Below are 27,606 nucleotides of genomic sequence, written 5' to 3' on the forward strand. Positions count from 1 at the left end.
AGAAACACACTGTTAACTATAGAGAACAAATTGATGCTTAGTGGGGATGGGTTAAATAGGTGATGGAGATTAAGGAATGCCCTTGTGATGAGCAAGAGGTGTTTTATGGGAGTATTCAATATCTATATATGTGCACCTGAAACTAATATTACACTGCATGTTAACTAGCTAGAAGTTAAATACAAACTTTAAGAAAAATGAAATTAAAAAATTTTTTGAAAAATGGAATTGTAGCATATTTCTTTTAATTTAGGGGCTATTTGGCTATGCTTTGGACACTTATGACCAAAGAGATAATGCTTTGTTTTAAATGAGCCCTTTCTTCTAAAGTGGGTGGAGTGAGGGTAAGAATATAAAAAGGGGAATGTCTCAGAGTCTCTTGCCAACACACTATTGGTATATGATTTTTCTGCTCTTAGACTTTGCTCCAACAATGACATTATTTTATTTAATGGAAATTTTTAAGAAGCTCATGAAACAAAATGGAAAATTTGAGTCCCTACTGTTAAATTTGTTAAAAAGAAATTTATATTTTTGCTCAGTTTTTATTGACATATTTTTAAATGCTTATATTATACTTGTTTTTATTTTGACTGACAGCATCTCTCAGCAGCTTGCTTATTACACCGTTTCCCTCTCCCAACTCCTCACTTACCCGAAGTTGTGCCAGCAGTTACCAGCGACGTTGGCGACGCAGCCAAACAACAAGTTTGGAGAATGGGGTATTTCCTAGATGGTAAGTTGGAATCTTCACTTTATAATAAAGTAATAAAATTGAATAGTTCCTTAAACACAGTTCTGAAGGCTCTTTTTGTTTTGTTTTTGTTTTTGTTTTTGAGCCTGGGCTTGTATTTTGTGTATTTTAAGCCTTGAAACTTTTAAAATATAATATATTTTAAATTCAAATTTTAAGTTTTAACCAGTATTAGGCATACAGTTCAGTGTACCTTCACAGTGTTTTGCACCCATCATCACTCTTCATGGTTGGAACTTTTTTATCCCCCCAAAATGTACCCATTAAACAGTTAACTCCCTGTTCCTCCTTCCCCTTAGCATCCTGTCATCCTCTGTCGATTTTTTTTTTTTTTTTTTTTGTCTCTTTCAATTTGACTACTATAGATACCTCATATAAGTGGAATCATACAATATTTGTCTTTTTATGTGTGGCTGATTTCATTCAGCATGTCTTTAAGGTTCATCTATGTTGTAGAATGTATCAGGATTTTATTTCTTTTTATGGCTGAATGATATTCCATTGTATGTATGTATTACATTTTGTTTATTCACTTATCTGTTGATGGACTTTTGGGTGGCTTCCACCTTTTGGTTTTTGCAAGTAATGCTGATATGAACATATGTGTATAAATACCTGTTTGAGTCCCTGCTTTCAATTTTGGGGGTGGGTATACCCAGAAGTGGAATTTTCGGGTAATATGGTAATTCTTTGAATATGCTTTTGAAGAAATGTCATACTGTTTTCTACAGTTGCCATTTTACATTTTTGCCAGTAAGTAGTTAGTTTTCTGTTTTTTTGATAATAGCCATCCTAATGGATGTGAAGTGGTATCTTATTGTGGTTTTGATTTGCATTTCTCTAATGCAGTAATATTCCCTAATATTCCCTAATGGTTAGTGATATTGAGTATATTTTTATGTGCTTATTGGCCATGTGTCTGTCTTTTGGAGAAATATCTATACAAGTGGTTTGCCCATTTTTTAATTAGGTTGTTTTGTTGTTGTTGAAGTGTAGGAGTTCTTTATATATTCTAATATTATTCCCTTATGAGACATATGGTTGGCAGTAATTTCTCCCATTCCATGGGTGGCCTTTTCATTCTGATATACAGTAGTTTTTAATTTTATGTAGTCCAGTTTATCTTTTTTCTTTTGTTGTCTGTATTTTTGGTGTCATACCCAAGAAATAAATGCCAAATTCAGTGTCATAAATCTTTTACCCTATGTTTTTTCCTAAAAGTTTTATAATTGTAACTCTTCTGTTTAGGTGTTTGTTCAGTGTACTCCATGTTTTGATATTTCAGTTTTTCATGTTTCTAATTAGACAAGTTAATTCATTCTTGAAAGATTTTTTTTTAAGCCTATGTCAAGTACAGCTTAGATTAAACCGTAGTATAAAATTAATGTACGTAGTACAACGTAGATTAAATAAAGTTTCTTGTTTTCTGTTTTAGTTACTCCCTTTAGTCCTTGATTTTTTTAAATTTTACTCTTGAAATCAGAAGGAGATACAAGTAGATCGTAGAACAGTGAATTATATAAATGACTCTGGTCATTTATAACCTTAAAATTAAGGCATTTTAGGTGGATTATGAATTGGGAATTAACTCCTTTTTTTTAGTGACTTCTAACTAAACAAAAATGTTCCCAATATGACTCTCTGTTAAAATTTTTTATAAAAATGTGAGTATGAAGGAATAGCCAGTAGATTTTTCACAGACAGTTGAGATACATTTTTAGATTTACTTGATAAAACAGCAGAAGACCTTTAGCTTGTATACATTAAATTAGCAAGGAGATGAAATTGTGAATTTAATTATTATTTTTTTTATATTAAAAAAAAAAAACATTTATTTTTAAGGTCTATAGAAGAAAGCTTTAATCTGTCAGATGAAAGCTGTGGCCCTAATCCAGGAATTGTGAGGAAAAAGAAGATTGCAATTGGGGTAATCTTTTCATTATCCAAAGATGAAGATGAAAATAACAAATTTAATGAATTCTTTTTTTCACATTTTCCTCTCTTTGAAAGCCACATGAACAAACTAAAGAGTGCAATAGAACAGGTAAGCATAGTCATGTTGCTGGTTTGTTAATGTCCTTTATTTTCCTCTGAATCTTACTCTCCTGGTTTAGTATTATGTTTATTCATCTGGCAGAAAAACTAACAGCCATGGTGCAAGTACCCTACCAAGTGCTCTGGAGATGCAATATAGACTTCAACTGTTATTAAGGACCTTACTGCCTAATAAATGGTATAAAGTCATTCATTCATTCATTCATTTAATAAATGTTTGAGGGCCCATAATGTGGCAAGCAGTAATCTAGTAACTGAAGATAATATGGGGAAAAAGGAGCACTCTTGATCTCATGAGATAGCAAATAAATTAATAGGTAAGATTTTTAATGATAAATACCGTGGAGAAAAATAAAACAGGTTTATAAGGAATGTTGGGTGGAGTTATTGCTCATTTTTTATTGGCTAGTCATGAAGGCTCCTGATAAAATGACATTTGATCCAGAGATATGGAAGAAGTGAGATAGAACTATCTGAGGGAAAAATTTCCCAGGCAGGGGCAAAGGCTTTGTGTCAAGAGTAATCTTGATGCTTGAGCAAAGTAAGGAGGCCAAAGTGGCCGGGTTAGAAGTAAGATCAGATTATGTAGGGACTTTTAGGATATCATTGTAAGAGCACTGACATTTACTCTTAAGAAAGATGGGAAACTATTGGAGTTTCAAGCAGAGGAATGACATTATTTATGAGGATTACTCTTATTGCTGGTGGAGAATAGATTTCTAGGGTCAAACGTGGATGTTGCAGTTAGGAGTTTGTTGCAGTGATCCAGGTGAGAGATGGCAGGTACACCAAATTAGTGATGGAATTGGTGAGCAGTGGTTGGATTCTGGATATGTTTTGAAAATTGAGCTAATGAAATTAGCTGATTGACTGAATTAGCTTATGTATGAGAAAGAGAGCAGTTGGCTTGAGATTTTTCATTTAAGCAGTAAGAAGGATGGAGTTGCTAGTACTAAAATGGGAAAGATTAAGATGGAACAGTTTCGGTGGAGGAAAGTCAGCTGATTGAAATGCCTCCTGGACATTATATGAGTCTAGAGTTTAGGAGAAAGCTCCAGGGTAGACTGTCATCAGTGTATGGATGATCTTTAAAGCCGTGAAACTGAGGGATTAAAAAAAAGTAAAGGAGATCCTAGACTTGATTTGTGTAGCATTTCACCAGTTAAAATCTGAAGAGTTGAGAAAACCCACAGAAGAAACGGGATTGGCCATTCAAGTAATAAGAAGAAACAAGATAGAGTACTTTTTTAGGGGGAGCCAAGTGAAGGAAGTGTTTTAAGAAGGTAGGACTGATCATTTGTATCTCATGCTGCTGCTAGTGTGTATGATAAATTTGTATAAAGTAAGAAAATTGTGAATACAAGATAGAACATAAGAATAACTAAAAAAGAAAGACAAGCAAAGTTGTTAGGAGTCCATAGGAAAGAAAAATTATTTCCTGTTGAGAAGATGTTTCATTTGGACTACATCTTAAAGCATGTTTATGATTTTTAAACATAAAGTTTTGAAAATTGGATATCGTAGAATAGCAAGAAAAATAGATATACTTGCCACCCAAAAATAACTATGTAACCTTTTGCTCAAAGTCTTACCCAGGCTATTTCTATATATATTGTACTTTTACTTGATTGGTATTGTTATGTGTACATGTTCTTTTTGTTATGTACATATTTTAAAATACCCATCATTGTAGGGGTGCCTGGGTGGTTCAGTTGGTTGAATGTCTGACTCTTGATTTTGGCTCAGGTGATGATCTCATGGGTTCATGAGATCAAGCCCTGCATTGGGCTCTGTGCTGATAGTGAGGAGCCTCCTTGAGATTGTCTCTCTCCCTTTCTCCATGCCCCTCTCCTGCATGTGTGTGTGCATGCATGCTCACTCTCTCAAAATAAATAAACATTTAAAAAATTTAAAAAAAAACAACTCATCATTGTAACATACATATTTCTCATGTCATTATAAATCATTGTTAAATATATTTTAGTGGATTTCCTTGAGTAACAATATTTCTATTAGGTTATTTCTTCTTTTTCACAATATAACTACACTGTAGTTAACATCTTGGTGAATTTTTGGAAGACATTCCCAGGAAGTTAAACTAATATATCAGTGGATATAATTAAATTATTAATCCCTTTGATGGTATGTGGAACTAACCACCACTACCACACCAACCAGCCATGGATGGTATGGCTGCAGAATTAACGGAAACCAGATCTCAAAGAATGCTTGCCATAAGTTTTGACTTTGTTATTAAAGCTATCTCCAAATTGTGCTTTAGAATATTAATTTACCAGTATGTTTTTTAAAAGAGAGTGGAATAAGAGGCTGTAGAGGGGAAGACCAGTAAGAATGATCTAGAAAGCAGAGGATGCATTTCAGTAACTTATCAATGACTGAGGCTCATCTGCCTCTAGAGAGTACACTGATGTTTGTTATTCACATGAAGTCTGTCAACTTACTTTTTCAGAAGTTAGACCTTGGTGGCATTTTCTTCAGTTGGCTGCTGTCCCTTTTTTAAAGTATGTTGTTGCCAGAGTCTGTACACATACATAATATTTAGTTGTGGCTGAACTGACATTTTGGGTTACAGGGAAAATTGTGAAGTTTTGTATAAAACTTGATATATTCAGTCAATATAGAACTCATTAAAGATTACTTTTTAAATGTTTTAATGTTTTGACCATTTTATAACCTAAAGGTATACATTGCAGTACTTACAGTTGTTTGGATATTTGTTCAAGTTTAACATCTTATTTCTTATTATAGCTAAAAGGTAAAGCTTAATGAATGAATACCTTTATGTAAGGTTTTGTCTCTGGGCACTTTGAGAATTATTTTGAAGCCTGTGCTACCTTTTGAGATCTGTAATGTAATCTTAATACTGTACTGCTGGTAAAATTAATAACAGTGTTCAATTCTAGCTAAAGAATATTCACTTTTTTATAAATTGGGAATCTGTCAACAGTTTGTGAAAACATAAGTAAGTTTTACTTAGTTTTTGGGTATACGTGAACATGATTTCTGACCTTAAAGTAGTCTGATTTCTTAAAAAGATGTTTAAAATTTCTTAAATTGATTTTTAATCATAAAAGTGATGCAGAAGTACATTCCCTTTGAAAAAGCCTAAAAAATTACAAGGTTATTTTTGACATCTGTATCCTAATCCGGATCCCCTTTTTGTTCACCTAAAGCAAGGCCTCTCAACCTTGGCTAAATACGTTTTAAGAAAGCAAATATTACTAATAACTTGTGATATCTTTCAATAGAATCTTGATGTTCTAGGTTTTATAAAAGGTTTACTTAACAAGCCATTATCTGTGAAATATTAGAGGAAGCCATGAGCTGTTGTTACTGAGTTATCATTGTATCTTGTTCTGTTTGTTAAAAAAAAAAAGTAGTTTTATATAATACAGAAACTGTCAATATCATTTTCTCTTTGTATTGATATTCTTTCATTTGACAGTTAGAGTAAAAGATTTAACATTAGAAAATTTTGAATTTTGTTATAATTGTTAATGATCAAGGGTACGTACAGTAAAGCCACTGTAAATATATGTGCCTTCTTTACATCTTTCTAGATAAGGTTGATGGAAAAGTGTTGTGGAAATAAGTGACTTTGTCTTTCACTTTTATTTCTTCAGTATTTTGCCTGTGATCAGTATAAGAATTAACTATTTCATTACTTTCAAGGCTATGAAAATGAGCCGGAGATCTGCTGATGCCAGTCAGAGGAGTTTGGCATATAATCGAATAGTTGATGCCCTAAATGAATTCAGGTATGTATTCTCCAGCTTTTCATAATTTAGAGTTGTCTAGCAGTGTACGCAAGATTTATTTAGTTTCTTTAGCTTATTCTAATAAAATTTAATTTTTTTAATTTTGTCCCATGGCCAGATGAGGGTGTATACATCACTAGGCCATTGGGCTTTTATGTTATTAAATGTCAAATGGGCTAGGGATTCAGGCCCATTTGGGATTCATCAGTGGGATCGTTTTTAGTACCGAACCATTACACACAGCAAATATGAAGAGGAGATCCTCGTTCCAGCAGAAATGTGCTTTGTCTTCCCTGTTCGCTCCTAGAGACTGGTCAAGTGTACCACCAGTAGTTATTATCACCAGTACTTTATGTATCTGTTTTAGAAAAACTGGCTTCGTATTTGTTCATTGATGACTGAATGGTCTATATGGGCTCTGGGCTGATGGCTCGGAGCCTGGAGCCTGTTTCCGATTCTGTGTCTCCCTCTGTCTCTGCCCCTTCCCCGTTCATGCTCTGTCTCTCTCTGTCCCAAAAATAAATAAACGTTGAAAAATAAATAAATAAAAAATAAATAAATAAAAGGACTATCACATTTTGAAGTGAGAACCTGTTTTAGCTTGTGCTATTTCAGGATTGCTATGGTAAACTATAGGCATGTCACACACATACACATATACCCACATACCTTTTGTTAATGGAGATTACTAAGGGGTGGTGTATTTAGTAAATTTGACAGTAAGAAAAAATCTGTGTTTGTTTTCAACTTTTTTATTCTTCATTTTTCTCTTACTGTGTTAAAAGTAAACCACAGTGGAAGTGAATCTGGTTTCTTTGTTTTTTTAACCTCTCTCAAAATGAGAGACTTAATTGCCTGAACAATCTTTTGTATAATATTTGAAATTGAATTACAGATAACCATTAAATAGAAAATCATGGTAAAAATAACCTAACTAATATGGAATGTTTTATCATGTTTTGAATTTATTTAAATTGAGTATACTTTATAGCTGTTGTCTAGTAATCATCCACTGGTCTCAGCTACTGAGAAGGATAAAATTTTCTAGTCATTCATCTTTTATTTACCATAGTTTTTAGGATAAAAGGCATTAAAAGTGAGTTTAAATATCTTCCATTTTTGTTCATTAAATTCAGTGGTTAGGGAATGTGTAGAGAAAAATTAGAGAAATAAATTTCAACCTGTATTCTTTCTTTTTTTGTCTTAGAAGGAAATAACTTGCACAAGTGAAAATTATATTGGAGGTGATAGTTTTACTAATTTTTATATATATATATGTATATATACACACATACATATATATATGTACATACATATATATGTACATACATATATATATATATATACATATACATATATACATACATATATATATATATACATATATATATAAATGGTAACATACTAACATCTGATAGGAACAAAATCTGTGTCTTAGATCTCAGTTTGATTCTGATGCTTTCTTTGTCTTTTCAGACTGTGTTTATTGTCTTTTAGCAATTTTTTGTTGATACAATATGGTGGCAAGGTGCTGGGAATGGAGGAGGAAGTATTCTATAATCTTGTGGTTTAATCTTAGTTCTTTTTGGTGAGCTTGTTTTTAAGTAATATTTTCATGTAAGAATACAATGAATTGAAATAAAAAATGATTGATTTTGTTAAAACTCAAATTGATTTTGTTTGGAACTTAAAGTATATTAAAAACTTCCAATTAAAAAGAAAAATGCAGTGCTCAGCTGATCACTAGGCAAATGTAACAAAATGTTTCCCAGACTTGTGGAGTTTGAATCAGGAGGTCTAGAGCCTCGCATTTTTATTTCACAATCTGTGTGGAAATTACTAGGTTAAACTGTTTTCAGGGAAAGAAATTACCAAATCTGTACTACTACAATGTTAGGTATATTTGCAAGCCTTCATTGTCCAACCATACAGCAACTGCAGCTGTACAGTTCTGAGAAAGGATGTCATACTCCACATTTGAGAATATTATTTTGAAATAATGACTTTCTGGCCTTGGAAATTCTTGAGAGAGATTATGTGTGCTATGGGAGAAGTTCTTTTGTTTTATTGAAACCAAGACATGTTGAACATTGTAACCTGAAATATTATCAGCTGAGTACCATGGTTATTTATACATTTCTCCTGGTTTACGACAGCTTAGCTCTTCACACATTCCCTTGTAGCTCTGGTCATCTCTGTTTACAGAGCTGAAGAATTTTACTCTAACTGCATACTCAAAGAAATTCTAGAGTGATTTCTCTATGAGAAATCTGTAAAATATGCCTTTGTCATGAATATAAGTGGTTTTCAAGAAATATGAAAAGTTATAATCTTCTCAGTTTCTAAATTTAATCTGTAATTTGCTTGAAAGTTCACTCAAAGATTCTTAAGAGTTCTGCTTTTCCTGAAGTGGATACTATACCTTTAAAGTAAAAGAAAGGTGCTCTTAATGATTGGGTATTTTGTTAATAATTTTTAAAAATTTTTGTTTCAGTTGAGTTGTTCCGTTGACTTTAGACTGGAATTATTAAAAATATATGTTTGAACTGAACTTTTGCTTATTTGCCTAAACGAATCCTGTAATATTCTTTTTGAGTTTCACATTTTAACTATTACAAGGCAGTGTGAATCTTTGCCCTTGCACTAGAAACTGTTTCTTACATTATTGAATTGATAGTTTTTTCTCTGTAGTCACAAGCTTTGTGGAAAAAGGCCAACAGTCCCTATTTTAGGTCTGAGGAAACTCTGCCATTATCCAGAGGTTACCAGAATAGTAATATTGTTATAAGATTCATTCCTAGTAGAATACTGATCTTGCTCTTTGGTTATAAAAATTTTTATTCAAAACAATTTTAAATACCCGTGAGTTAATTGCTATATTATCGGGTAGTATGAAAGGCCTAGTCTTAGAATTTTAATATTGCCTAGAATTTACAGTATGTATGACTTATATAACCATTGAAAATGTAGGTCAGGACTGTATACCTTTCCTTTTGTATTAGTTTGATTATTTTACTTCAGTCACTGTACAGATATGAAAGTCTCTGTAAGCCAGTTAAGCATTCTTACAGAATCTTAAAAATACTTTATAAACTGTTGTAATTTTTGTTAGGTCTATCATTAGTACTTTAATATATACATTTAATCCTTGTTACATACAGATTGTACATTTGTGAATTCACCTACTTGCTGAAATTTATTTATGACCTCAAAATATACTCAGTGTTTTAATGATCATTTGTAACATGTGCAGAACAGTGAAAAAAAATAGAGTAGTCTGATACATTCCTAGATGAGGTTGAACAAGGCATTACTCTGCCTTCTTGTTTCAGCTCTCATTCTATAAACAAGTATCCTTTTTGCATCTATTTAAAGGCACTTTTTTTTTTTTCATTTTGTGCTTCTTGTTAGTGATTTTGCTCAGGGTTCCTGGGTGGCTCAGTCAGTTAAGCTTCCAACTTTGGCTCAGGTCATGATCTCACTGTTTGTGGGTTTGAGCCCCACGTCAGGCTCTGTGCTGAGAGCTCAGAGCTTGGAGCCTGCTTTGGATTCTGTGTCTCCCTCTCTAACTGCCCCTCTCCTGCTCACATTCTATCTCTTGAAAATAAACGTAAAAAAAAAAAAAAAAATCACCCTCGAGTGTACTGCTGAAATGCTGTCTAATGTTCCTAAGTGTAAGAAGGCAGTGATGTGCCTTACAGACAAAATACATGTAACCTTCATGAATACCTGAGTTACAGTGCTGTTGGCTGTGAATTCAATGTAAATGAATCAATAGTATATTAAATAAGGTATCTGTAAACAGAAACCCACATAAAACAAGGTTATGTATTGAAGGGCTGACAAAAATGTGATGAGAGACTCACAGGAACCTAACTATGTATTTTCCCTAGGTAAAGTGATTCATTGTTCACTAATTCATTGTTTGCATTGGCTTTACAGAACATTGCTGCAAATAATGAGAATCTGTCTTAATTTTTAAATTAAATGATTATTAAAAATTAATAGGTAGTTTTTAAAGTATGTGATTATTTGAGACCAGATGATTAATGAACTTGGGGTAGTTGGGAAGAGGAAGGAAATGATTCACATGCATGCAGAAGCCATGATACCTAGACAGACAAGAAGCATGTTTAGTTAGCAGAGTGATTTGGCAAAGTTGAGGTTCTTGGACTCTCACTTAGACTTTGTGCGTATCAAAGAAAACTAAATCACGCCCACAGTTTACTTCCACCTAAGGTAGTCTTTCATTCTTTAGGGACAGTCAGGAAAAATAAGGGGTCAGGTAACTAAAAATTCTTACCTTTCTTACCACTGAAAATTAGGGCATAATCATTAGGGGAGAGGAGAAGAAAGCACTATTATTTCTAGATTGCTAGTAACAACATAGAGTTGTGTATAATGAGAAGCTCCATTGCATAATTAATTTCTTTGCCTTCTTTGCATTTGATACACTCTGAGGTTGTAGTACCTAGTCTTAAGCATCAAAACATTAAAGCTAATGCCCTCAGTGGACCACTATACCAAGGTTAGTGATCTGGCTCTGCCCCATGACACATAGACTTGTAGTAGTCTCTAATATGCATAAGAAACTTATGGAAAATGAATCGATCAGCTCATTCATTCATTTATACAGTGTTTCTTTTCATCAGAAAGTACATTCACATGGTTAAAGACACAAAATATGCTGAGAAATCTAATAATGAAAAAGAAATGAACCATATCCTCTCTTTCCCATCCCCATTCTTAGTTCTCAAGAACACTCTGACCTATTTCTTTTATTTACCTCCACATTACTAAACAGTATACTTACTGTAGATATTTCTTGATTTATCAATTTTGGAGCATTTCTAATTCCTGCCATGAGTTTATACCTGCCTGTTGGCCCTTCAGCTTCAGTATAGCTCTAGCACTAGCTTGAGTTCTGGTAAATTTTCTACTTTCTTTGATTATTTATTTTCCTCTGTCTTCTCTGTCTTGAATTTCTTTTTGTTAGTAACTGGCATTCCTGAACTGACCTTTTATGTCTTTTTCATGTTTTCCTTTTTTTGAATGTATCATTTTCTATTTCCTCTGGAGTCATTTTGTGTGAGTGAGTGTGTGTTTCTGTTTTTCTGGTTGTGTCCTTCTCTCCTTGGAGGCTCTCCCTCTATATCAGGATTTGGGTTGCCCTTCCACAGCTGAGAGTGAAGCACTAAAATACAGGTTGGGAGTTCTGTACATAATTAGGCACAAACTGGAGAACTTTACTTTAAGGTGGTGGTTCTGAACCTGTTTTTATTATCACTTCCTGAAGGAGCATATATAAGACATTTTTTTCTCCTAATTGCTGTCCCTTCTTCCCATTAAATTTTAATATCACAAGATTCATTGTGTATCTATTTACATACTGTGAAATCTTCGAATATCGGTAAGGCTTTGAGCAAGGTTATTTCTCTGGGCTAGTCAGTTGCTACATCTGTTCTTCTAGTCTCTAGTCATTCTGTGGAAAAATAGGGGGTGCAGAAAGGGGTCATCAGCCATTTATGGACCTTGAATTAGTCTCCCTGTTTACAGTCCTCTATAACTCCTGTCCTAACTTTACCAGGCATTTGTCAGTCTCGAGCCTCTTCTTGTTTTGCATTGGAGGAGATTAGCTATGTATGTGTCCCCTTCTGTGAGCACTGTAACCCATATCATCATCTACCTTAACACTTCACTTAACATTCCTTTCTGTGTTTTATGTTCTAGAATTTTATTACATGTATAATTTAAATTTTAAGTCCGATTATTCCCCATTTTTATTTGCTATAGTAATTTATCTGTTGGGGCGCCTGGGTGGCTCAGTCAGTTAAGCTTCTGACTTCAGCTCAGGTCATGATCTTGCAGTCTGTGAGCTCAAGCCCTGTGTCAGGCTCTGTGCTGACAGCTCAGAGCCTGGAGCCTGCTTCAGATTCTGTGTTTCTGTCTTTCTCTGCCCCTCCCTTGCTTCATACTCTTGTCACTCTCTCAAAAATAAACAAACAGTTAGGGGCGCCTGGGTGGCGCAGTCGGTTGAGCGTCCGACTTCAGCCAGGTCACGATCTCGCGGTCCGTGAGTTCGAGCCCCGCGTCGGGCTCTGGGCTGATGGCTCAGAGCCTGGAGCCTGTTTCCGATTCTGTGTCTCCCTCTCTCTCTGCCCCTCCCCCGTTCATGCTCTGTCTCTCTCTGTCCCAAAAATAAATAAACGTTGAAAAAAAAATTAAAAAAAAAAATAAACAAACAGTTAAAAAGATTTTTTTTAATCTGTCTTCGGATCCTTAACGGGTGTTCATTTGGGACCTCAGAACTGAACGGGATAAACATTGGTGCTCACTTTTCCATCTTACCTGGACATCCTTAATAGGCTTTAAAAATAAACATTTTCAGCTATTCCTAGTTTATATTTGAATCATATTTTTCTCTGTAAAATGCCTTTAATTCTTTTCCATTTGTTTATTTTCAAGTTCTCAGCCATGATATTATGCCCTACCAAGAACTCATTAATGTGACCTGTGTTTGTCACTTTTATCCATTGTAATATATTGTGTTCATGCTGGGTCAAGATTCAGTAAAATTTATACAGGCAAGATAATTCTTTTCCTTTTTTTGGGTTCTAGGTGTTAGAGAATTATGCTTGGGGTGCTTGGGTGGCTCAGTAGGTTTAGCGTCTGACTTCAGCTCAGGTCATGATCTCACCGTTTGTGAGTTTGAGACCTGCGTTGGGGCTCTGTGCTGACACTGTGGAGCCTGGAACCTGCTTTGAGTTCTATGTCTCCTTCTCTCTCTGCCCCTCCCCCACTCTCTTGTGTGCACTCTCTCAAAAATAAACATTAAAAAAATTAAAAAAAATAAAGAATTATGCTGAAGTAGGTATTAGACCTATGGAGATCTCAGATAACTTTCTAGAGTTGTACTTTCTAATATAGTAGCCATTAGCCACATGTGGATACTTGAATTGTTTTTTGGTACTTAATTTAAATAAAATTAAAGTTAAAATCAATTAGTCATAGTGACCACATTTTAAGTGTTAAGTAATCACATATGACTAGTGGGTGCCATCTTGGACAGCACAGATACAGAACATTCCCATCACTGTGGAAAAAAAGGTTCTATCACATAGCACTGTTCTAGAGAGTAGAAAGTAGGACACAGTTCTGTATCTTCCAAAAGATCAACTAGTTTCTTAAGCCTCAGCTTTGTAGCATTTGCTTAATCTGAGTGTATAGGACTTGGCTGAATAGACATTAATGTGGAAGTAAAATGATTAATATTTTAAAGGTGTCCTTGAAGCCTTAAGGAGAGAGTGTAATTCATGGGTCTAGCTGTTGTCTAAGTAAATGCAAGAGAGAGCCAGAAAAGCGTCATCATAATTGTGCAATAATGCTTTCTTCTGTTGATTCAAGGAAAAACATCAGAAGATTGAGAGTCATAAAATACAGAGTGCAGATATAGTGTCCTTAGAACTTTACTAAAGAGTCTCAGCATAGGCAACAAAATGATGCCAATAAACTATTGTTTTGAGTGGGTGTATGGATAAGCTATTATCCAATACAGAATATTTTTCTCCTCTAGGTTGTTGATTATTTGCATTATATTTAAGTATGGCATATACCTTACAAACGAAGAACTGGAAGGGCTTTAGAAATTATCTGGTTCTATACTTTCATTTTTATGGGTGGCAGAAACTGATGCCTAAAGTAGGGAAGTAATTTACCCAAGAGCACACAGTCATCAGGGGCAGAGACTGCATCAGAACCATCATATATTGAGTTCATGTGCAGAGCATTCCTGTGTTACTATGCTGGTGACAAAGAAGGAATGACTTGATTGATTTTGTCCTTTTGAAAGTTTTTATAATCTACCTGTGAGGCCCAACCTGACAATATAAACTTTAAGAGTATGTAGTTCTGGGAACTATGAATTTCATAACGTGTTTTCCTCTTTTTAGAACAACAATTTGTAATCTTTATACAATGCCACGAATTGGAGAGCCTGTCTGGCTTACAATGATGTCGGGGACTCCAGAAAAGAACCAGCTTTGCCATCGTTTCATGAAGGAGTTCACATTTCTAATGGAAAATGCTTCCAAAAATCAGTATGGCTTTCTCTCTTTCTTTTTGTATATCTATCTTAGTTATTATTTACTATAACGTGATTATCTATATTTTGATCAAACTCAGTTACAAAAGTGAAATAATTAACTGTTATCCTTGGAATTATTTCATATTATTAATAACCAAAACTGAATTCCAAAAGATAGTTAAGAGATAGGGTATGGAGTGCCCTGCATGGCTCAGTTGGTTAAGCGTCCGACTTTAGCTCAGGTCATGATCTCATGGTTTGTGAGTTCGAGCCCCACATGGGGCTGCTGTCACCTTGGAGCCTGCTTCAGATCCTCTGTCTCCCCCTCTCGCTGCCCCTCCCCGGCTTGTGCTTTCTTTCTGAAAAATAAACATTTTTTAAATATTAAAAAAAGAGATAAGATATAGAAGTCCACAGAATATTATGAATGAAAAACTGTAAAAAGATCTTTAATTATGTGTTAACTTAAGGACTTAAAGTTCTGACAATTTAACAATTCTCTGCGGCTTCCCATTTTTCAGTGAGTCGTATCCACTTACAGTTTCATTCTATAGAAAATAAGTAAAACAAACAAACAAACAAAAAAAACCCAAAACAAAACAAAAACAAACGAAGTGCCAGGATTCCAGTGATACATATTTAATGTGATCTTTTATCATACTTTTTTCTTCTAACCATTACATCAGATTCCTAGAATCCAGATGAATAATTTAGATGTTTTATTCTTTTAGATGGTAGACAAAGTTTGCTTAAAATGTTCCTTCATTTTCCTATTCAGTAATATGGAAATATATAGACTTGTTGGTTGATTCATTAATTTTGCAGAAACTAGTTTTTGAAGTAAAATGGTAGTTTTGTTTTGTAATTATGATCAGAAATAGCCCTGTGTGAATATTGCTTTTATTTCAAGGATTTTTTTTTAACCCCTACCCAACCAAAAACCTTGTTAATATTTATTTTCATCCAGGTGATATATCTTTTCTTTTTCTTTTCTTCTTTCCTCTCCTTTTTTAATGCTGTTTGGCTACATGAGAATATATAGTCTCTTTACTTTATTCTCTTGCTGCATTTTACGTTAGGTCTAATGAAGGCAATTTGGAATATGATAGCTATGTTTTTGTTTTCAGATTCTTGCCAGCACTCATTACTGCAGTTCTGACCAATCATCTTGCCTGGGTTCCAACAGTCATGCCAAATGGACAACCACCTATAAAAATATTTTTAGAAAAACATTCCTCTCAGAGTGTGGACATGTTGGCAAAGACTCATCCATATAACCCACTTTGGGCACAACTAGGTATGTCTGAAAACCCTTACATTATGCATAATACTTAGACTTTTGTGTAACTGTCTGGAGTTACTTTATAGCAAAAACAAAAATAAAGAAATAAGATGTTCTCTTTTACCTCCTCCATTCTAAAGCACTTCTTTACTTGTCCTTTCATGTCTGTGAGGGCAGGCTGAGGGTGGCTCAGTTGGTTAAGCATCTGACTTCAGCTCAGGTCATGATTTCGCGGTCCGGGAGTTTGAGCCCTGTGTCAGGCCCTGTGCTGACAGCTCAGAGCCTGGAGCCTGTTTTGGATTTTATGTCTTCCTCTCTTTCTTCCTCTCCCCTACTTACGCTCTGTCAGTCAAAAATGAATAAATGTTTAAAAAATTTTTTTAAAAAAGGACAGGCTGTGAGTTAGGCAGACCACATTTGGATTGTAGTCTCTTTGTTTACAAATTGGGGATAATAATAATAGATAGTACATACTTCATAAAGATGTGGAAATTAAATAAAATAATATGTGTAAAGTGCTTAGAACAGTGTGAGGTAAATGTGGCTGCTGTTACTCCTGCTCTTACTCTATTGCTGTTAGGGCATGGGGGAGGAGTCCAATGAGAACATTTTGATGACTTGGTAGAAACTTCCCTTAGGTTGTGTTGATGAGTGAGCTTGTCAGGCAGGTGGTCATGTAACTTATTCATGTAACTTTCCTTCTTTTCTCTTTCTTCCCTCTCTTCCTTCTTCCTTTACTTTCATCTAGTTAATCGTGGAATAATTGACATACAGCCAACACATGTATAAAACACACAATTTTGTAAGTTTTGATATATATGTCAAAATATGAATGCCTCTGAAACCATTACCAAAATGAGGATGATAAACATACCCATCGCTTCCAAAAGTTTCCTCATGTAATCTCTCCCTCCTTTCCCTACCTACTCTCCCTATTCACCTTCCTTTCCATACCCAGGCAGCTGTTGGTCTGCTTTCTGTCACCATAGATTACTTATTACTTTGCAATTCTAGATATAAATGGAATCATACAGTACATGGTTTTTTTTCTGTCTGACTTTTTTCATTCAACATAATTACTTTGAGATTCACCTATGTTGTATATATTCATAGTCAATCCCTTTGTTATGCTAGGTAGTATTCCATTATATGGATATTAACTTTTTTCAAATCAAGTATTCAGTGGTATTTTTTTATTTGGACATATCAAATTTATTTTCAACGTTTTTTTTTTTTTATTTTTTTTATTTTTGGGACAGAGAGAGACGGAGCATGACGGGGGAGGGGCAGAGAGAGAGGGAGACACAGAATCGGAAACAGGCTCCAGGCTCTGAGCCATCAGCCCAGAGCCCGACGCGGGGCTCGAACTCACGGACCGCGAGATCGTGACCTGGCTGAAGTCGGACGCTTAACCGACTGCGCCACCCAGGCGCCCCTCAAATTTATTTTCAATTCTACAATCACTTATTGAGTGCGTGATATATGTAAGGTCCTGTGCAAAGAATATTGGGGGGTATAAAAGGTGAAATGTAGTTCTTGGTATCAAGAAGTGGATAGTTTATTGCTGAAGGTAATAAATAGAACAATAATAATAACAATGACAAATTATTGTCAACAAATATGGGGATAATTCAAAGAGGAACTGTAAGAGAAATGAAAAGTTGAGTGAGAGTTCAGTTATGGAAGTTTACTTTTGCCCAAGAGAGGATGCTTGGGTGGAAAGCTTTGGAGTGGCAGAGATAACAGGGGAAATGGTAAGTACATAGCATGAGGAAAAGGGGTCTTCATGTTAAAAGTGCTGAGTAGAATGAGTGTTTCATTTTATGTAGTTTGCTTTAAGTGGGACTTGTGTGAATAATGATGAAAAAGGGTAACTATAAGAAAATAAACCTAGAAAAGTAAAGTAGAACCAGTCATGAAAGTCTCATTTACCATGTCAGAACAGTTCAGTTTATTTGGTAATTTGTGGGAACCTTAGGAGTAGTTTTGAATAGTGGCATGATGGCATTAGAGCCAGTGTATTAACCAGAGGGGAAGAATTGTCATTATATTGTTTATAGCATATATTTATTTGAGACCTGTTTAAGTTTAAACAATGTAGAGGTTAAGTTTTAAAGTGTATATGCAAACAACATGCTAAAATTGAATTAAATTTAAATTAATGACTGTATTCTCAATTTTTAAGTGTACTTTGGCAACTGTGTCTTCTAATTTGAGCTATAGCATAAATACAGAAATTTATATTGATGACTCTTAGGTTCCCCTCCTCCACTTTTTTATGTAATGGCTGTTTATGTCTCACATGGATGTAAAAGTGAAAATGAACTACATGGCTAAATGTGTTGCCCTTTCTTTTCCTCTTCGATAGGTCTCACTCTTCTGGTCCTTTCTGGCCTTTTCTGAGTACTCAACCCTTTAGGAAATGGAAGGGGAAATGGGCTTTTAAAAAGCTAGTTTTGGGTCCTTGGTAGGGCAATAAAAGTTACTGTTCACGGATGTGATTTAAATCAAGAAAGATCAGATATGTGATGTGACTACTCCAGTTCTGCTCCATTCTACCGTTGCTTCCTTTTCTCCTTGCCCCCCAGTAGAGGTTTTGCTTTTTCTTCTCTGCTTTGAGTGCAGCTATAGAATCCTTTTGCACATAGTCCTTAGGTAGAGCTTCTCTATCCCACTGAAGTGCTCTGTGTGAGGACTGGCACCGAGAATATTCTTGATAAATGTGAGTGTAACAATGGACTCTTTGGTTGAAGTTTCAGAACCAGTAGCTGCCTAAGGAGGAATCTGGAAAACCTCTCTGTTCACCTTTCTCTTTGGCTAACAAAGAGATTCATTCATCTTATCATATCCTCCTGAATAGTCACTCACGTATGAAAGAACTAAGAATAAAACCTGAGCTAGCCCTCATACAATAAGATTAGCTTTCTGATCATTGAAAATAGCCTGCTTAGTTAGCTACATGAATAGACGATGTGTCCATTAACTGGTTTTTCCATTTCAGGGGACTTGTATGGCGCTATTGGCTCTCCTGTACGGTTGGCAAGGACTGTAGTGGTTGGCAAACGACAAGACATGGTCCAGAGGCTGCTTTATTTTCTTACTTATTTTATAAGATGCTCTGAACTTCAAGAAACCCATCTTTTAGAAAATGGAGAAGATGAAGCCATCGTTATGCCAGGCACTGTAATTACTACCACTTTGGAGAAAGGTGAAATAGAAGAATCTGAGTATGTGCTTATCACAATGCACAGAAACAAAAGCAGTTTGCTCTTTAAAGATCCAGAAGAAACAAGGACTCCTAATTGTAACTGTAAATATTGCAGTCGTCCACTCCTGGGACAAAATATGGAGAATGTTTCACAACAAGAGACAGAAGAGATTCAAAACAGCTCTAAGGAGCTACTAGGAATTTCAGATGAGTGCCGTATGATTTCTCCCTCTGACTGCCAAGAAGAAAATGCTGTTGATGTTAAACAGTTCAGAGATAAATTAAGAACTTGCCTTGACACCAAGTTGGAGACCGTTGTTTGCACAGGATCTGCTCCAGTAGACAAATGTGCCTTGTCAAAATCAGGCTTAGAGCCAGCAGAGGAAACATGGCATAATGAGGAATTGCTGGGTTCAGGTAATCACACAGGCAAAGTGTTGAGATCCACGGGAATGGTTGTGGAAAAAAAACCTCCAGATAAGCTTGTGACTGCTGCATTTTCTTGTGAAGCATCCCAGACAAAGGTTACTTTCTTAATTGGAGATTCTATGTCACCTGACTCAGATACTGAACTCAGGAGTCAGGCAGTGGTGGATCAGATTACCAGGCACCACACCAAGCCACTGAAGGAAGAAGGAGAGGCTGTTGTTGATCAGCAGCATCAAGAAACTAAACAAACAACTAAGGACCAATCCGGAGAGTCTCCTATACCAAACGTAGTTTCCGGAGAGCCCTGTGAACTTCCCTGTTGGAATCATTCAGACCTAGAAAGCATGAGCTTATTTGATGAATATTTTAATGATGATTCAATTGAAACTAGGACTATTGATGATATTATTGCAGTTAAAACAAGTACAGACAGTAAAGAACACTGCTGTATGTTAGAATTTTCAAAAGGATTGTGTACTACAAATAGCAAACAGAACAGTGAATTTTGTAAATGTGTAGAAACAGTTCACCAAGATTCATGTAAAACCTGCTTTCCTCAGCAGGACCAAAGAGATAAACTCTCCATTCTTGTCCCCCATGGGGATAAAGAGACTTCAGAGAAAAAAATTGCTATAGGAACTGAATGGGACATTCCAAGGAATGAAAGTTCAGATAGTGCCCTTGGGGATAGTGAAAGTGAAGATGCAGGTCATGATATGACTAGACAAGTAAGCAGTTATTATGGAGGAGAGCAAGAAGATTGGGCAGAAGAAGATGAGATACCTTTTCCTGGGTGAGTAAGAAGTTTTAACCTATAATAGACTCCCTCTAAATATGTACCATTCTTTTGTTTAGTTGGTCTTTAATATAAAAGAAGAGATCATTGTCCTGGACAGATTTTCTTTTATTATCATGTGCTCTTACTCATAGGAAAGATTAAAGGCTAAGCCCTCCAGGCACCCCAGAAAGGCTCAATGAAGGCATTAAAGACAAGTATATTTGTGTGTGGGAAATTCTTTACTGCTTAGGAGTTTTCAAGCCATTAAAGAATGAATTATGCCCCCAAATATATGCTGAGCCCAGCAACTAGAGAGAGGTAATAACGGAGAAGGTGGGAAATGGTTATTGGAAATAAACTTGGCCAAGACTAAAAGGAAAAACAGGGAATGATACTCTCAGTCAAATATACAAGGAGTAGATTTGTATTTGAGAAATGTTATATTCCAAGCTTTGGGTTTGTGATGTATTTAACTACTTTGTTTTGAATGATGGTTTTCATTTTCTGATTGTATTAAGAATGTATTACATACCAAAGGGACAGCATTCCTGATGACTGTTAAGAAAGTTTTATACTTACCTCCTTACATAGCTGTTCATCTACCCTCTTTTCTTGATAGGAAGGAGTACTTTGTGATCTGATTGATCACTTAGGCCAGTTTTTACTTAACGATGATTTTACTCTGTATTTTATAGAAAATGATGGTACTAGAAATATGGAGTAGTAGAGTCCAAGAAGTTTTTTATTGATACAATATGTTTGTTACTAATTAGATATGCCTTCTTTTGGGACTTTTCTTCCAGGTCAAAGTTAATTGAAGTGAGTGCTGTTCAGCCCAACATTGCCAACTTTGGGAGGTCCTTGTTGGGTGGCTACTGCTCATCTTATGTGCCTGATTTTGTTCTTCAAGGAATTGGTAGTGATGAGAGGCTCCGTCAGTGTCTGGTGTCAGATTTGTCTCATGCTGTGCAGGTGAGTTACCTTCCCTGCTCTTGAATGTATTTAGAATGAACTTTGTTTACTGACAGAACCCCAAATTATCTTGTATTTTTGGTCATACTTTACTATGTACCAGTCACTGTACTCTGAATCTGTCACTTTTGCACCTGCATGTTTGTGCCTGTCACCATGAAAGCAAGTAGAGAGTTTCAGGAATCTATGCAAACAGAAATGTGAAATACGGAGAGTATTATATATATTCATGGATGTTCATCATCAGATCATTTATGGTATCAAAAAAATTGTAAATGCTTAAATGTGAATGCAGTTATTTTCTTAATTTCATTTTCAGATTGTTCATTGCTTGTATATAGAAGTACATTTGATTTTTGGGGCGCCTGGGTGTCTTAGTCGGTTAAGCGTCCGACTTCAGCCAGGTCACGATCTCGCGGTCCGGGAGTTCGAGTCCCGCGTCAGGCTCTGGGCTGATGGCTCGGAGCCTGGAGCCTGTTTCCGATTCTGTGTCTCCCTCTCTCTCTCTGCCCCTCCCCCGTTCATGCTCTGTCTCTCTCTGTCCCAAAAATAAATAAACGTTGAAAAAAAAAATTTAAAAAAAAAAAATAAAAAAAAAAAAGAAGTACATTTGATTTTTGTATATTGATCTTACATTCATCTGCCCTGCTGAACTCATTTATTCGTTAGTAAAGTTTTGTGTCTGGATTCCTTAGGTTTTTCTACATATAGGTTCATGTCATCAATGAATAGACAGTTTTACATTTTCCTTTCCCATGTGGATACACTGTCTTTCTTGCCTGATTTTACAGCCTAGAACCTTCACTAGAGTTGCATAGAAGTGCTGATAGTGGACAGACTTGTCTTTTTCCTGATATTAGGGGAAAACATCAAGTCTTTCATTGTTTAGTATGATGTTAGCTGTAGGATTCTTATAGATGCCCTTTATCAGATGGAAAAAGTTTCCTCCTATTCCTAGTTTTTTCATCCCCCCCCCACCTTTAAATGATCATTTGGTTTTCTTCTTTAAACTGTTAATGTGATAGATTACATTGATTGATTTTTAGATGTTAACCAACTCTTGTATTCCTGGGAAAAAAATTCCATATAGTTCTTTTATATATTACTGGATATGATTTGCTAACATTTTGTTATGGATTTTGGAATCTGTATTCATGAGGGATATTAGTCTGTAGTTTTGTTGTGATATATTTGCATAGCTTTAATATCAGAATAATACTTGCCTTATGGAATGAGGTGGGACATATTCCTTTCTCTGTTTCCTGGAAGAGTTTCTGGAGAATTGGTATTATTTTTTTCTCCAAATGTTTGATAGGATTCACCTGTGAAGTAATTTGGACCTGGACTTTGTAAAATAAGAATTTTTAAATTACTGATTCAACTTCTTGTTCCAGATCTATTCCAATTTTCTATTTCTTCCTGAGTCAATTTTGATAATTTTTGTCTTTCTAGGAATTATTTACATTTAAGTGATCTGATTTATTAGTTGGGATAAGATGGTTCATATCCCCCTTCTTTCATTCCTGATTCTTACAATCTGTGTTTTTCCTTTTTTTTTCCCCTCCTGAAAGTGGAATATTCCAAAGAAGAGTTCATTCATGGCTTGACTTCCTAATAGTTATTTTGGGCCCTTATGTATCAAAGATGAATAGGCTGTGGCCCATGGGACAATAGGCTTGTTACATTGGAACATGACCACACCCATTTATATATTCTGTGACTGTTTTCTTGCTTCACCGGCAGAGTTGAGTCATTGAAACAGAGACCTTATAGTCCTTAAAGCCTAAAATATTTTGTCTTGTTCTTTATAGAAAAAGTTTGCTGATTCCTTATCCTTGTGTGTTAATTTTGTTCAACTTTTGTTTTCACTGAGTTTTCTCTTTTTCTGTCTTTTGTTTCATTGTTTCCTATCCTAATCTTTATTATTGCTTCCCTCTGCTTGCTGTGAATTTAGTTTGCTCTTTTTTATTAAGGTGGAAGCTTAGGTTATTAATTTGAAGCATTCTTTCTTTTCAAATGTATGCATTTAGCTCTAAATTGTCCTCTGAACACTACTTTACCCAAAGTTCATAGATTTTGACATGTTATTTTTGTTTTCATTCACTTCAAAATATTTTCAAATTTGTCTTCCCATTTCTTTGACCCAGGGGTTATGTAGAAGTATGTTTTTAATCCCCATATATTTGTAGAATTCTTAAATTTCCTTTTCTTGATTCCTAAATTAGTTCCATTGTGGTCAGAGAACAAACGTTGTATGATTTTAGTCCTTTTAAATTTATTGAGTCTTGTTTTATGGCCCAGCATGTGGTGTATCCTGTTCCATGCGTAGTTGAAAAAAACAGTCAGCTGTTGTTGGGCACAGTGTACTATAGATGTCCAGTCAAGTTGGTTGGTGGCTTATTTAGGTTTCTACGTCCTTGCTGATTTTGTCTAGTTGTTCCATTGTTTAGTGAGCATGGAGTATTGAAGTCTCCACCTTTGTTGAATTTTCTGTTTCTTTCTTTAATCCCATGTATCACTCTAATAAATTTTTTTTAACAAAACCTTTCCCCTTTCCCCTGCGAGAACAACAGCAACAAGGAATAGAGAAAGTCAACGGGGAAATCATGAGTGAGAAAATATGGCTCAGTGAGCAAGCAGTCCTTTAATTATTAGCCAGAAAGGTTTAAACCTGTTGTGTTGGTAGTAAATTACCTAAAGTTGTAAACTTTGGTGTTTTATTATATAGTAGGGAAATTATGAAAAATCTAGATAAAAACAAAATTTGAAAGAAAACTTATCAAGACTTGTTTTTTTAATTAATTAATTTATTTTGAGAGAAAGAGAGAGAGAGAGTGTGTGTGTGTGTGTGTGTGTGTGTGTGTGTGTGTGTGTAAGCGAGGGAGGGACAGAGGAGAGAGAGAATCCCAAGCAGGCTCTGCACTGTTAGCTCAGAGCCCGACATGGGGCTTGCTCCCACAAATTGTGAGATCATGACCTGAGCTGAAATCAAGAGTCAGACACCCAACGAACTGAGCCACCCAGGCACCCCAAAACTCATGTTCTTCATATTTAAAAGCCATCTTGCTCAAACCTTTAACACCAATCAGATAAATGTTTATTGACATACTATGTTCTGAACGTGGTGCGAATAGTCCATGGGATATATAGATGAAAAAGAAATAGCTTCTGATCTCAAGTTATTTACTCACTCTCAAGTTAGGGAAGTATATGAATAAGTGTAGTATAATACATAAAAAAATACATGCCTGAGAAAGATAATAAAAAGTAATTTAATGCTTTACAGGAAACAATTTATATCAGTTAGTGGTGTTTGTCCTTCAGAGTACAGCCTCCATTTCTGGTTTTTGGGTTTTTTTGTTTCACTTCTGTCCTCCTGCTGCTGATGTAGTATGTAGTAAACATTTGTTGAAATACTTGGTTAGGAAATCCAATGTGGATCCTTCTAATGCACTGTGTCCTCTTGTCTTTATGTCTTATCTTAGTTATTCAGTCTCTTTTTTCCCTTCATCTGTACCCATTAGCACACACTGTGTACTTTGATACTGTCTCTGGAAGCCTCGCTTTGGAAGAGGTGACTGTCTCCTATTGAAAACAAAACATTTCCATTTTAAGGGATTTACCTTAGGAAGAGAAGGAATATTAATAGTAATAAGCAGTTTTTATTGTAGCCTTAATATGTGCGAGGGACTTAAATGTAATACCTCACCTAATTTTATGGTAATAATTTTACGATACTTATTTTTATCATTCGTATATTTCAGACATAGCACAGAGAGTTACATTAGATAGGGAATGGCAGAGCTAGAAGTTAGTCCTGATCTGCCTTTAGTAATGCTTTTAAGCTTCTGTGCTTAATACATACAAAACACTGGGTCACCTGGGTGGCTCAGTTAGTTAAGCCTCCAACTCTTGATTTCTGTTCAGGTCATGGTCTCATGGTGTATGAGTTCAAGCCCTGTGTCAGGTTCTGTGCTGACAGTGCAGAGCCTGTTTAGGATTCTCTCTCTCCCTCTCTCTCTCTGTGCCCTTCACTCTGCACATGTGTGCTGTCTCTCTTTCTCAAAATGAATAAACTTTAAAAAAGAATACACACACACACACACACACACACACACACACACACACACACACAGACAAAACACCATCCCTGAAACATACCATCTCTAAAACAGATGTACGAAGTTAATGCAAATAAAACAGCAAATTGGCATTACAAAAACAAAGCTTACAAGACTTTTATTCTTAGCGGTCGTACTTCTGTTGCTCTTGGAGTCATTCCACTGTGGTGTAAAAAGTAAGCTTTCTGTCTTCTGCCCTCTCCTTATATTTTCATTTAGTTATAGTTTATAGTCTTTTCTTCTTATATTTTCATTTAGTTATAGAAGATATTTTATTATCAAAGCAGATTACAGTAAAAGTTTTTTAAATTTATTTATTTTGAGAGAGAGAGAGAGAGAGAGCATGTGCAAGAGGGGGAGGGGCAGAGAGAGAGAGTCCCTGAGCTGTCATTGCAGAGCCTGCCATGGGGCTCAGTCCCACAAACCCAGAGACTATGACCTGAGAGCTGAAATGAAGAGTTGGATGCTTAACGAACTGAGCCATCCAGGTGCCCCAGATTACAGAAAATTTAATGAGGAAGTGAAAACTAAAATACTAAACTTAATCTCAGAATTAAGAGATTGAATCTTCTGTCATTCATTTTTCTGTATTCATGTTTAAGGTTTATATTTGATGGTTTTAATTACTGTGTGCTTATAATTTATCAACATTACATTTAACATGAGAATGATTTCTCATGCACCTATATGGAAAACCATGTAGGAGTTTTTAATACATAAATCATGAGGATAGTACTTAAAAAACAATACAGTCTTATTCTTCTGAACTATATCGTGGAGTGTCTTTTCTTTTTCTCCTCACTTTCTAAGAAAGAGGCATTTTTCTCATTACCAAATCAATGTATATTTACTATATATAAAATACTGAAATATGTAGGAAGCTGAAAACAAGTTTTCCCAGCTCTACCATGCAGTGGCAGACATTCTTAATATAAAAACCTCTTCCAGTCATTATGTAGTATGTGGCATCTGATAAAACCCAAACTTTGCCACTTCCTATCTGTGAATCCTAAGACAAGATATTTAATCTTATGGAACCTAGATTTCCTTGGCTATAATGAAAGCAATACTAATGTTTATATACCAGAGTTATACTGTGTGGTGTGTTGTATATATTAGGTTCTTTGTGTCTTACAGCTTCTTGTCATTGTTGTTATTCTATGTGTGTATTGATATGTGTGTGTGTGTGTGTATATACATTTTATATATGTACCTAATTGGGGACTTTTATATATACATATACATATTTTTTATATATAGTATATATATGTATATATGGTTTTGATCATTCCCCCCCACAAACTTTATTTTTTATCTAGATTTGCCATAATTTTTCTGCAATATAGTAAATCACTAAAATTTACATTTTTATGTATAAATACATATTTATATATATTATACATGTATATAAAATACATATGTACCTTGTGTATATATATGTACAGTATGTATGTATATGGTATTATATTTAATTTCTTTTTAATGTTTGTTTATTTTTGAGAAAGATGTAGACAGAGTGCAAGTGGGGGAGGGGCAGAGAGAGAGGGAAATACAGAATCCAGAATCTGAATAGACTTCACGCTCTGAGACTGTGAGCACAGATCCTGATGTGGGGCTAGAACTCACGAACCGTCAGATCATGACCTGATCTGAAGTCGGACACTTGACTGACTGAATCACCCGGGCGCCCCTGTATTTAATGTTTTGAATTCTGTTTTGTTAGTTAACAGTTGATATAAGAGAATTTCCCCGTATTATTAACATACTTTTAAATACTGTTTTTAATGTTTGTTGGTTATTCCATTGTTTTGCTATATGGTTAGTTTTTCTAACCATTCTCCTATTGCTCAACTTTCTTTTTTCCACTTTTATTTCAAAATATGATTCACAACGTATTAGTTTAAGGGGTACAACATAATGATTGGATATATGTATATATTGCAAAATGACTACCGCAATAATATGTTTAGTTAACATCCAACTGACTTAGTTCACTTAGCATGATGCCCTCAAGGTCCATTCATATTGTTGCAAATGGCTGAATAGTATTCTGTGTGTGTGTGTGTGTATCACATATTTAAAAAAATTTTTTTTTTAAAGTTTATTTATTTTGAGAGAGAGCATGAGCAGAGGAGGGGCAGAGAG

General features: G+C 35.1%; 1 protein-coding gene across 3 annotated transcripts in view; it reads left to right on the forward strand.

The window, feature by feature from the left end:
• The window catches only part of FNIP1 (folliculin interacting protein 1), a 150,876-nt gene that overhangs the window by 106,742 nt on the left and 16,528 nt on the right, over positions 1-27,606 (forward strand). For all 3 annotated transcript variants that reach the window (XM_025923609.2, XM_025923610.2, XM_086704742.1), the window contains 7 exons: positions 601-736; positions 2,597-2,798; positions 6,503-6,588; positions 14,538-14,684; positions 15,799-15,968; positions 18,955-20,383; positions 21,172-21,340. In XM_025923609.2, coding sequence (XP_025779394.1) covers positions 601-736; positions 2,597-2,798; positions 6,503-6,588; positions 14,538-14,684; positions 15,799-15,968; positions 18,955-20,383; positions 21,172-21,340 — 2,339 coding nt within the window. The remainder of the gene's footprint in view (positions 1-600; positions 737-2,596; positions 2,799-6,502; positions 6,589-14,537; positions 14,685-15,798; positions 15,969-18,954; positions 20,384-21,171; positions 21,341-27,606) is intronic.

The sequence above is a fragment of the Puma concolor genome, chromosome A1 (assembly GCF_028749965.1).
Source record: "Puma concolor isolate L17-30 chromosome A1, mPumCon1.1.hap2, whole genome shotgun sequence".
In the NCBI taxonomy this organism is placed as follows: domain Eukaryota; kingdom Metazoa; phylum Chordata; class Mammalia; order Carnivora; family Felidae; genus Puma; species Puma concolor.